This window comes from Dermochelys coriacea, chromosome 8 (assembly GCF_009764565.3).
Source record: "Dermochelys coriacea isolate rDerCor1 chromosome 8, rDerCor1.pri.v4, whole genome shotgun sequence".
NCBI classification, from domain to species: Eukaryota; Metazoa; Chordata; order Testudines; family Dermochelyidae; genus Dermochelys; species Dermochelys coriacea.
In genome coordinates this window covers 74,312,701-74,324,792 of record NC_050075.1, presented here as the reverse complement: position 1 = coordinate 74,324,792, position 12,092 = coordinate 74,312,701, and the positions used below count along the sequence as shown (strand labels likewise).

Sequence of the window (12,092 nt, the reverse complement as noted above, 5' to 3'; positions counted from 1 at the left end):
GGGATGTGGGCATGATATTTGGGTTGGCTAGTTCTCCAGGGGATGCTAGCAGGAGCTGTGCTATGGAGAGTGCAGGGTCCACTAATATGCCTGGCTTCCACCCAGGGCACAAGGTGTGTGTGTGTGCTTGGAAGTTAAGGGGAGTGGCTCCCTGGTGCTTTGCCCCCTCTTTGTGGAAGAGCTGCATAGACTTTGGCTCATATTTGCTAACTGCATCCACAATTTTGTGACAATGTAATCTGTAGAAATACTGTTCATTTCTGAGGTCTAGGAAATGGTGCAGACGCTTCCTAGGGGAATGACTTAGTGCTGGCCAGTCAGCATTGCCAATGATCTTTCTCAAGGATGCTTCTAGGGATGTTACTGCCAAATACTGTGTGCAAGCCTTAATGATCCCATAGCATTTCCCCACAGGCACCCTAAGTCTCAGTGGAGTCCTTATTTTCCCAAGTCTATCTTGCCAATCTCTTCAATAGGCAGATTTGGATTGTCTTTATAGCAAACTACATGGTATATAGGAGTGTCAGTGTTCTGTGGTTTATTTTTTGTGGTTCTTTTAATCTGTAGGATCCAAGATCCGTAAGATCCCTTATCCAACAAAGAATCCTTTCACATGGCTGTTTTTCTTTGTATCCTGTCCTAACTATACATATGAGGTATTTTCATCAGTAAACCATACTAAGATTTAAGTTTTGCAGGTTACATCTCAATTTATACTTTATTATTAAAAAATATATAAGGAAACCCTAGAAACTTAAAATCAAAAATATGCACGCCCATTTCATATTGCCAAACTCTAGGTTCAATCTTTCAAAGAGTTAACCCATGACAGACATCCTAATGTACCTTTAAGTGAAATTTACTTCTGTGCAGAAAGACTGCATGAAGCCAATGCACCCTTCAGTCTCTCAAAATTAAGATCTAAATGGGATGTGAGTGGTGTATAGACCTTGTACAGGTCCTGGGCACAGGGGCGAGTGTCAGGCTCTGTGTCCTCAATCCATGCAGCCCCTCTGAAGTAGGATTTATACAAAATCTTGATTTCAGGGAGTTTCATTGGTGTAAATGAGAAGGTTTGCCTCCAGGGCTGCAGAATGTCACCATTTTAAGCACTAATTTAGGAACAAACACAAAATAGGTGGAGACAAGGGAGAGAGGAAACTTAGGTCCAAAACACACACAATAACCATGATGAAAAATGGGGAGCTTTTGTTTGGAATTAACAGGATGCCATTGACTTTGTGAAAAATAATTTATACCAGAAATAGCTTTGGGTAACCTTGGATGTATTGTTTACCTACATTAGGGAGGGATGTTTTGATAATAGAAATATAATTGTGAATGCTATCATCAGAAATATTTTGAATTTCCTTGGCCATAACAGGTGGGGGCATGGATCAGCTTCACCATCATGACTCAGTGCGTCCCGGGTGAGTAAGATTTTCTTTCTCCCAACTAGGTGATTTGTTCTCAGGACAAGAGAATGCTGTTTCACTAGCATTGATGTCGTTTCTTTTTTTATATATCTTTTTATAGTGGGATTGTTCACATTTCTTTGCTTCATTCAGATGACAGTTTGGGCAAAGGATAAACACTACACCTACGTACGAGAATTCAAGGATTATCCAAGTCTTAGGATGCCAATTATTCCTTTCTTACTGTAAGAAGAAAGAACTGCTGGAATACCTGAGGGGAACTACAGGAGGACAAAGCTGATGGGCTCTTTTTATTGAGAAACCTGCTGGCAAATGAGAGAATTCATTTAGATAACTAAACCAGGGTGGTTCTGCTGCATGGTATCTCCATTGCTGTGGGAAATTCTATACAATTGGAAGCTACATCTCCCTAATATTCTAAATTTTCAGAAAGTCATATTGGTTGCCATGACTTTATTTGCAGCCAATGGCCTTTAAGGCACACGATTGGCCTAGATCCTTTCAATTAGTGACAGTTGTAGCTTTCTGTACTGGCCTGGTTGGTTTTGTGGATCACAATGAAGCCTTGCCACCGGTAAGCTTCAGCTTGTGGAACAGCATTCCACAGAAGTGCTGATTGACTACATTGGAAAGGAGACTCACCATTGATTTCTGGAGTCATCATCAGGTCAGCTGATCCAAAGGAGATGCGTGTGCTGCCTTTCCTTGCTGGAGAGAAAGTGCTATGCGGACAGGGGCTTCATGGGGAAATGAAGAAGTTACAAAGGAGGGAAATAGGAGTACTCAGAATAGAGGTGAGCAATAGCTCAGATGTCCGAGTTAGCCTGAACACACACTTTGACAAGTCAAAACCTTAAATCACAAGTCATTATGAATAGAACATCCCCTGTTAGGAAAACTCCTTTATCAATAAATTGCTCACCAGCTAGTAGACTGGATTTTGAAGATGTAGTATCTTCAGTAGCTGTGATATTTGGCTTGTTTTCATAAAACAAGTCATTACGATACCAAAAAACTTTTACTTAGAGGTTTTATGTTAGTGTTCTCTGAAGAGTTTTTAATGTACTTTGTAAACAAATGCGCTGACCTACAGTCCTCAAAATGATAGTTCTGTCCCTGTTTGTAAAGCAGGGAGAAGGAATCAATTACATAGTGAACTTTCTATATTTTGTTTTCCACAAGGTGTTCAGTTTAACTTGGAAGGTTTTCTATAAATCTATTCAAGAAACTACTGCAAATCCTGTCGTAATGATTTTTTTAACTACCTATTTTAGAATGTATCTACAAAGAGAACAGTGTTTCTTCATGATGATTTATTTACCTAGAAATGACTTATAGAAAGATTTTTGCAACCATTTGTAAAGATAAAATATGCAATAAATTCAAGCCTACATTTTGAACTCTGTCAATAATTATGGCAACAAAAGATGATGCATTATAGCTGGTTGCAGAAGTTTCATAGTTTATATATAAAACAAAATGGTCTTGTATCAAATTAAGAAGTTACATCCACTGGATAAAAAACAAACCAACAAAATCCCCGGAGTTCATTATGACACAGCAAATTCTACCAAAAAGAAAAGGAGTACTTGGGGCACCTTAGAGACTAACAAATTTATTAGAGCATAAGCTTTTGTGAGCTACAGCTCAGTGAGCTGTAGCTCACGAAAGCTTATGCTCTAATAAATTTGTTAGTCTCTAAGGTGCCCCAAGTACTCCTTTTCTTTTTGCGAATACAGACTAACACGGCTGCTACTCTGAAACCTGTCAAATTCTACCACTGGATGAATGGCTTAGAAACATGTAATGATTAGTGCTGTGAGTAATCAAATCATTATGAATGATTTCTCATTCTACTATTCTCTGGTAGTTTGACTGGGAAACAGAAAGAGAGCTAGAGGCAAAATTAGTGTCGGGGTGAACTTCAAAATGTTTGATGGTTCAGTCATATAATCCTCCAAAAATGCTGGGGTCCTGTGTGCCACAGTTGCCTCATTTCTCATTGACTTCAAAGGGGACTGCATGTAGGTTGAAATTCCCCCGTCTATAGATGGCCAGCAGAAGGCTTGGGCAACACTTACATCCTGGCTTGAGCCCTGAGGGCTCTGCATAGAGGGAAAATGTAACTTCATCTGGTGACAGGATCAGGCCCTGGACATCAGCCTAGACCACCAAGAGATGAGGATTACTCATGTGAGATTGCCAATACTTCCTACTTTGGGCCAAATCAGAAATACTGAATATTGCATAGAGACTTTAAAAAAAAAAAATAACCAAAAAAATTTTGGTAGTTTCACCTCAGTGCCTGGAACCAGGAAACAAAGGGCTGTGTATTTACTTTCATTATCAAAAGCTACCAAGCTTTTTCAAATATAAAAGGGTTCTGCTTGGGTGAGAGGTTTGGGTGGATTCTCCAGCGCTCTATTAGCATTGCCTGACATTACAATGAGGCAACCTCTAAGCAGGAGTATTATGTCTTGGCCTGACACAGTCCTTGGCATTTTAAGAAGGGGGGTGCCAATTTCTGGTAGCAATTTAATTTGGAAGGTTTTTTTGTTTTTAAAAAAAACTACCACCATCTTAAAGGTCCAGCATAGAAAAACTGTCTTTAATGCTTTCTTATGTCAGTAAGGAAGAAAGAGATGTCTCTCTTTGCAGCATATAATGATCCTGTGTGACAGGAGGATTCTATTATAAACCAGGCATCTTCCACTCCTTTGACCCTTTAAGTGTGTACTCATGTCTCTCTCTCCTGCCAAGGCAGAAGTAGTTTTTTGTTGCTAGTTAGTTGTGAACACAGTACTCGGAAAGGTACAAAGCTTTATTTGAATACTGCCCTGAGCAGTTTCTTCACTCTCCATACAGCTGTGATATGGCACATCTGTGAGCTAACATGCTCTCAGTGTTAGCAGCTGCAGGGGAGTTCTATGCAGCTGCCTATTGAGGAAAAGCTGGGGACACCTTCACCTCCCGACTGGCTCCAGCTGCACGAGGGTGTAAAGGAATTTCTTCATCCTCCATCTCTTTCTTAGCAAAGTTCACAAATACCTACAAGAGGAGAATAGATCAATATAACCAGCCTCTCTGGAGGCCAGGCAGTTGAACTACTCTTGCCACTTGCATCACATCAGCTTCTCTGTAGGCAAGAAGTGTGAAGCAGAACCCAGAGGTATGTGTAGAAATGAAAACTGCCCATCAGCGGAGTTCACACATTTTTCTTTATCCTGTACTGAATACATGTACATATCCACCTTTTATGTCAGCTGAGGTAGGAGGCAAGGCTCATAGAATATGCACCACACTGGTGGGCAAGGGAGAAGATGTAGTATCCTAGAGGCACTGTGCAGAGGTCATGAGTAGTCATAGGTGTGTGGGGAGTATACCCGCTAGCAGCCCCCATGACAGCTGCATAACAGGTATCATCTGCACAGACCCATGGCCGCCAGTGGGATGTGATGCCCTCTAATGACAGCATGTGATACCAACAGACTGCCCTGTGTTGCTGGCTTTTAGTGTGGAAATGCTCCTGTATAGAAATCAATGGCTTCTGAGGAGGAGGGATAGGTACACAATTAGTTGATTGGGTACTGCAGGGCCTCTAGACACAAGGCAGTCAAAATCTCATTAAAATTAAATCAAAGAAAACGAATTGGCTATTTCAAATTCAACAAATCTCATTCTGAATAGCAGAATCTGGTCTGATCTGCTCACTACCACTCCTATTTCTGTACTGAGAATCCAAGGGGGAGCCTAATGGAATAGGTCATGTGCACTCCTGCCCTTGGGATCAGTTGTCACTGTAGCTTCACAGGGCATCAGGGTATGCACATGTCTGATCCTGCACTTTTACCTAGGGCACTGAGAGTTTTGTCTGAGTTAGGGGTATAAGGTAAAGCCCTTCAAAAGTTGGTTTAACAGACAGTCAAGACAGTTATAGACCCTAACTTATTCTGGGTTTTTCCAGATCCCTATAGCATTTCCTCTCCCTTGTCAGCCAGATTTTCTCATGGGTGACTTTACTGCTTTCTTACTCACCTGATCCAAAGTTGTTTGAGAGACTGAATATTCTTCAATATTCAGGTTTTCTTTGTTGGAGATAAGTAACCGAAAGATCCTGGCCAGTGAGGAGGAGCAAATCTGGTACTGCAGCATGTTATAGTGTTTCTCTCTTTGTAAACTTCCTGGGAAGTTGACTTGTATGAAATGCTCAGCTGGGCTTGGATCTGGACACAGCCCTGGTTTAGGTGCTTTAATTTTCATGGTGACAATATATCCGTCTCCAAATCTGAGAAACACACATGGGTTTGGTTGTTTTATGAAGACATGGTTTTACTATTCACTTGGGGGAAATCAGCCCTCAGCAGTTAGCAATACACTCAGAAATGCAGAGGTAACGTGTGGGGGTGGGGGCCACGCAGGGTTATGTGCCCCCCCAGATTTCTGCCAGGATGGGAGTTGGGCTGAGTGTGGCTGAGGGGGACATGCTTGGGAAAGACATCAGCACCTAGCACTCCTTCTGAGCTGCGTTTGGAGGCACCTGGAGCAAAGAGAGACAGGGCTGGGAGCGCAGCTCCACCAGAGGCAATACAGGGAAGCCCTCTGAATCCTGTTCCTTCCTCACCTCTGTTACCTGTTCAGCAGCAGGCGTCCAGAGTCTGCTCCGGCCCACACTGAACCCACAGCAGGGAGGCGATGGGAGAAGTAAGTGGGGGGAAGACGATGCTGGCTTGGAGTGGGCGTGGGAGGCACAGGGGTAGTGGGAAAGGGCCTAGATGCAATGCATGGGGCAGTCACATGCCTCCCCCCTCCCACCCTGGACCTTTAGATTGTGTCTGCCCACCATGAAGAGTTACAGGTCATCTCTGCAGAAACGTGTGAAATGAAATCCTAGAGCGATCTCTATTGAACTGCTCTGGGAAGCTGAAAAATCCATGTGTATTCTGAAGAACTGGTCTGTAATGTACTCGGGTGATTTGAGGGTCAAGGGGCTTAACTTAAGAGTCTTACATATTAAAGAATTGCACTCATAAGGTGGGCAGTGTGTTATTTTTAATGAACACAGGTCTAGCGCCTATTTTACATAACACCTGGATGGCTGCATAATCACAGATTATTTGAAACTTGTATTCTGCATGAAGTACAGGCTGTGGTGTATCTTGAGTGTCCCCATAATCACCAGACAATTCTTTAACAACACGGGATACAAACATTCAACTTACTTGTATTTTAAATGTTGAATAGTGCCCAGGCATTTGAAGGTCCCCTTCACCATTATGGCTAGACGAGTGCAGAGAGCTTCACATTCTTCCATGCTGATAAAACAGAGAACACAGGTTCAGGATTAGAGAAGGATTTCTGCCCTTCTCTGACTCTAGTGCCGATGGTAGGAAGCAAGGTTTGCATTACCTGTGTGAGGTTAGAACTACGGCTCGCCCTTCTCGGATCACACTGACAATAGAGTTCCATAAAAAGCGTCGGGACTGAGGGTCCATCCCTGTAGTGGGTTCATCCTGAAAGGACAATATTAATTACAGTCAAAGATTTTGATAAAGCATGTCCAAGGCGTTAGTCTGAGATTCCTTAAAATTGAATTTGTTTTGTCTTTTTAATAATAAAATGCAGATAGGAATACAGTGTGCCCAGTGTGGGACATAGCTATCAGGAAGGCCATTGCACCCAGTAGGGCATGTTACAGTGAAAGTGCATACCATGACACCAATGGTTCAAAATCAGCCAGGGCAGAGTCTTATCTCTTGATTTCTGAAGCATTTGTAATACTTCCACCACCAAAGCAACTAAGCGCCAGTACAATGGTAAGCAGAACAGAGCTTATTCAGAAGCCAGGCTGCAGAGTGTGTAAAGCTCAGTGACACAGGGTGCTGGGCAAAGGGCTACTGATTCAGCCCTCTGTCACACCAGCTTCCATTTAGGGGAATAAATTAGAACTGGCTGGGCATAACCTGGCCTAATTGGGGAAGCAGAGATAGCTGCTGTCTAATTAGCCTGGGGCTGTATAAAAGCCTCAGGGAAAGGAAGCCAAAGAGGGAGCAGAAAGAAAGGGGAAAGGCAGGGAGTGGAAACAGGGAGGTAGTGCATCCCTCCCTTCCACAGTGAAGGGTCAACTGTACCTGGTGAAACTGTGATGGGAACTAGCCTGTGAATAAACTGCACCTATGGTTACTAACCCCAGGGTTTCTGAGTGACTTTGTGGACCTAGCAGAAATAGGAGCCGAGGTGGCCCCGTCGAGATCTATTGCATGTGGGGGCTTCTCCTGGATTCCTTGCCAGTGCAAGTGTCTGGCAGCCCGGAGATGGAGGAGATCCTGCAATGGCTGGTCAAGCAGCAGGAGGAGGTGCAGAAGGCAATGCAGAGTTTTCAGCAAGCCCACCAGCTTGGAGAGACAGGTCTTGCTCACTTGGCAAGCAGAACAGCAGAAGAGCCTGCAGGACTTCATTCAGGAGCAGGCCGGCATCCAGCAGCAGCTCCTGCAGAAAGTGATGAGTCCCACAGGAGGGGATGGCCTTCGGGCACCAGACATAGGACTGTGTAAAAAGGGCCTGACAGATGACCCCGATGCCTTCCTAGGCACATTTGAGCAGGTAGCCAAAGGGGATGAATTGGACAAGGCAACCTGGCCCTGCGACTGGCTCCTCACCAAGCCAGCAAAGCCCAAGCAGCTAGCATGGCCCTACGTGAAGAACAGGCCAGGAATTATGAAGTGGTGAAGGCTGCCATCCTACATCGGGTGGGGCTATCCATGAAGAAGTATAACCAGAAGTTCCGGTCAGTGAGATGGACATGGGGGTTGCAGCCTGGGCATTCGCCCAAAAGTTAATGGACTAGGCTACCCGGTGGCTGAAGTTGGATGCCCAGACAGTGGGGGGAATCATGGACGCACAGTGTGGGGGCTGGTCCAGCGCTCCGCTCTGCCTGGACCAGTGGCCCAGCACGCGGAGGGGCTGGCAGCTCGGCTGGGGGTGGGCAGCAGAAGCTCGGCCAGCACTTGGGGTGGGAGAGGCTCAGGCCAGCACTGGGGCTGGGCCAGCAGCTTAGCCCAATATGGCTGGGACTCCTCTGGTCACGGGGGCTCCTCAGGGCTCCTCCTTTTAAAGGGAGGGGTGGGGGCTCTGGCATGTGGGGGCAGGGCCTCAGGAGGAAGGGGCGGGGCCAGCCTCCCCAAAGCAGGGGTTCACCCGCTGCCCATGACTACCATGTAATTAGAGAGCACTCCAAGCTCCCTTTTATCATGCAAACTGAAGTGTTACTTCAGCATACATATTGACAGTAATTGCATACGAGTTAAACCGTTACTGCCAACACAAACAACTGGAAACTTGTGTTACTCTAAAACAGGGCTCCTGGCTCTTGCTTCTGTCCCAGTCTACCAACTACACTGAGTCCAACACCTTGTGCAGTTTATTTACAAATGGATTCCCACCACCTTCATAACATATACTGCTCCTGTATCAAGCAAGGGAGAGCAATCTCTCCCTTCCCTACCTGCCTGCTTCCTCCCTTTCCACTTCCTTCCTGTGCCTATTTGTGGGCTCTGCCTAATGGCTTAATTAGCCTGTCTGCCCTGCCCCATCCACAAATTAGACACAGCTCTACTTAATCAGCTCCAGTCTGCTTTGCTTGATTGGAGCTGCTGGGAACAGAGCGCTGACTCAACCTTTCTTGCCTGGCACTCTGTCACATACTCTAACATTATAATTTAAGGAACAATTGAAATATTATTTACATGTTTTATTCCCAAAATGCTGTTGATAGAAGATACTAGCTATACTCCACCTACAATTTTGTTTTGCTAGGTACATCTGATGGCACTGTCAGTCAGGTATGGCCCATACACAGCCAGGTATGTTCTTCTGACTGTAATGGTTGTTCTCTGGCTCATTCTCCATTAAAAAAGCAGAGGTGGCTCTGAGACACAAAACAGATTTGAATTTTCCCTAAATTCAGTGGTGTTTGGATCCTAGATTTTAGCTCAAGCCCATCTCTGTTGAAAAGTTTTCCTATGGCAGTCATGTAGGGCCCAATCCTATGAGGTGTTGAGCATCCCTGCCTCCCACTGAAATCAAACTAGTGAGAGTGCCATTGGCTTGAGGGCACTCAGCACCTCTCTGGATCAGCCCCTTATTGCTCACACACAGAATGCATCATCACAGAGCTACTTCACTCTGACACTTACTAGCAGGACAAGAGGAGGGCAGCCTATCAGGGCAATGGCAGTGGAGAGTTTGCGCTTATTACCACCACTGTATGTGCCTGCCAGCTGGTCTGCATACATCTGGAGACCCAGCTTCTGAATCCCCCAGTCAGCAACCTGTGGGAGAGAGAAGTCATTCTTCTTTCACACAGCAGATAGTGAACTGCATGCACAGCTGGTGATAGCTGCACACTTGCCACTGCTAGGCAGAGCCACAGCAAAACCTCATCTTTTAGCACATGTATTTCAGAACTGGAATTAGGGTGAGTCCATCAGTGAGCACAACTGTTTGTGATGATGGGTCAAATTTTGCTTCTCCACAACATTCAAATTTTTTCCTTTGAATATACTTTTCATTCTCTCTCTCTCACACATACACACCCCTACCTCTTTAAGACAAGAACACAATAAACATGTAATTTGGAGAAAGCACCAGTCCAGCTTTAAGCCCCAGTAGTCACATTTTTAGCAAGCCTTAGTCAGGTTTCTGTTTTTAATCCCTCACTTTTGCAGGTGCAGTTCATACCTCCAGGATGACTAGGTACCTGGATTTCTGGTGCAATCATGAACTTAGCTGTCCAAATGACATGAATGGCACCCAGAATTTCAAGGCACAGAAAGTCAAGCCAAATTTAAAATTATTGCCCTGGGTATTAGAGGGGCCCAATCAAACATCTAAAATATTTATCATAACCAAGAAAGTTGATGAAGAGACTGTTCGTACCCTCTCAGTTTCCTCTGCAGGAACCCCTCGCAGGTGTGCATAGAGATGGAGGTGTTCCCGGCCTGTGAGGAGGTCATCAATAGCATCAAATTGTGGACAGTAGCCCATGTTTTGATGAACATTAGAGATGTGGGTCAATATACTGGAGAAAGAAGGAAAAAGAAAAGTCTGTTGACTGTAGAAATGCTAATAGCTAGGTTTGGGATAGAGAATCAGATGTCCTTTCTACTGTGGGCAACATCTCCCTCATTAGTGAAACCAGCCTAGAAATGAATTTCACAGTGTAAGACCTTGCTAAATTTTCAGCTGCAGAGCAGGTGCTCTACTGTATGATGGCTGGAGTGTGGTGAATAAGGTCTACTCATCCCTACTAAGGGTGCAAAGCCATTTTCCCTTCCCCTGTTTTTTCTGCTGCAGTTAAATCATATTGTGTAAATTTACTTGAAGACAAGTAAAGTTAGCTCCTATTCAAGCAGCCACTCAGCAAATTGTATTTTGCTAATGGCGTTTATTTCTAGATAACAAATCAGGGAGTTTAATCTCAGAGTCCAGCCTCCAGTGTACATAAGTAGGAAACAGTGTTGACATTGCTTCTGGGTTAGGAGGAAATGGAGGGAGAAGTGAAATAAAACAGATAATTTCTTGTGGCCTGAGTTACTGTCGGCCTCTGCTGTTTGAGAGTTACAGTCTGCAACGCAGTATGGGCCGAAGCATTAAACATCAAACATTCATAAAGAGCTACGGCATTCCACGTGGAAAGAAAGATCTCTATAGCACAATGAAACATTCAAACTGCCAGATCATGAAATATCCAATCACAGTGTCACCCTAATGCAATTTAAGCAACAGCTAGAAATCGCCAGAGATGGGGCCCAAGTCCCAACCCCCAGGTCTAAACATCCCTAGACGTTAGAGGGTGCTGACCCTTCTCTGGATCTGAATACCTCCTGTCAAGGTTCCTTCCCCACTCTGAACTCTAGTGTACAGATGTGGGGACCTGCATGAAAAACCCCCTAAGCTTATTTTTACCAGCTTAGGTTAAAACTTCCCCAAGGTACAAACTATTTTACCTTTTTCCCTTGGACTTTATTGCTGCCACCACCAAGCGTCTAACAAATATATAACAGGGAAAGAGCCCACTTGGAAACGTCTTCCCCCCCAAAAAAAATCCTCCCAAACCCTACACCCCCTTTCCTGGGGAAGGTTTGATAAAAATCCTCACCAATTTGTATAGGTGAACACAGACCCAAACCCTTGGATCTTAAGAACAATGAAAAACAATCAGGTTCTTAAAAGAAGAATTTTAATTGAAGAAAAAGTAAAAGAATCACCTCTGTAAAATCAGGATGGTAAATACCTTACAGGGTAATTAGATTCAAAACACAGAGAATCCCTCTAGGCAAAACCTTAAGTTACAAAAAGACACAAAAACAGGAATATACATTCCATTCAGCACACCTCATTTTATCAGCCATTTAAACAAAACAGAATCTAATGCATATCTAACTAGATTGCTTATTAGCCCTTTACAGGAGTTCTGACCTGCATTCCTGGTCTGGTCCCAGCAAAAGCAACACACAGACAGAGAACCTTTTGTTTCCCCCCCCTCCAGCTTTGAAAGTATCTTGTCTCCTCATTGGTCATTTTGTCAGGTGCCAGCGAGGTTATCCTAGCTTCTTAACCCTTTACAGATGAAAGGGTTTTTTCTCTGGCCAGGAGGGA

At 44.2% G+C, this 12,092-nt stretch overlaps 2 protein-coding genes across 4 annotated transcripts in view; one reads left to right on the top strand and one right to left on the bottom strand.

Moving 5' to 3' along the window:
• The window catches only part of LOC119860390 (very-long-chain enoyl-CoA reductase-like), a 40,737-nt gene extending 37,727 nt beyond the window's left edge, over positions 1-3,010 (top strand). For 2 of the 3 annotated variants that reach the window (XM_038414037.2, XM_038414039.2), the window contains 3 exons: positions 568-656; positions 1,385-1,430; positions 1,537-3,009. In XM_038414037.2, coding sequence (XP_038269965.1) covers positions 568-656; positions 1,385-1,430; positions 1,537-1,664 — 263 coding nt within the window. In that variant the 3' untranslated portion in view covers positions 1,665-3,009. Of the gene's footprint in view, positions 1-567; positions 657-1,384; positions 1,431-1,536 lie in introns of all 3 variants that reach the window. The other variant, XM_038414038.2, reaches the window with a different exon arrangement.
• A 224-nt stretch (positions 3,011-3,234) lies between these two features.
• ABCA4 (ATP binding cassette subfamily A member 4) overlaps positions 3,235-12,092 on the bottom strand; it is a 105,996-nt gene continuing 97,138 nt past the window's right edge. Inside the window, exons 44-49 of the mRNA XM_043491309.1 lie at positions 10,371-10,512; positions 9,629-9,763; positions 6,843-6,946; positions 6,656-6,748; positions 5,472-5,721; positions 3,235-4,484 (exon numbers count right to left, since the gene is read on the bottom strand). Of these exons, the coding sequence (XP_043347244.1) occupies positions 4,374-4,484; positions 5,472-5,721; positions 6,656-6,748; positions 6,843-6,946; positions 9,629-9,763; positions 10,371-10,512 (835 nt within the window). The 3' untranslated portion in view covers positions 3,235-4,373. The remainder of the gene's footprint in view (positions 4,485-5,471; positions 5,722-6,655; positions 6,749-6,842; positions 6,947-9,628; positions 9,764-10,370; positions 10,513-12,092) is intronic.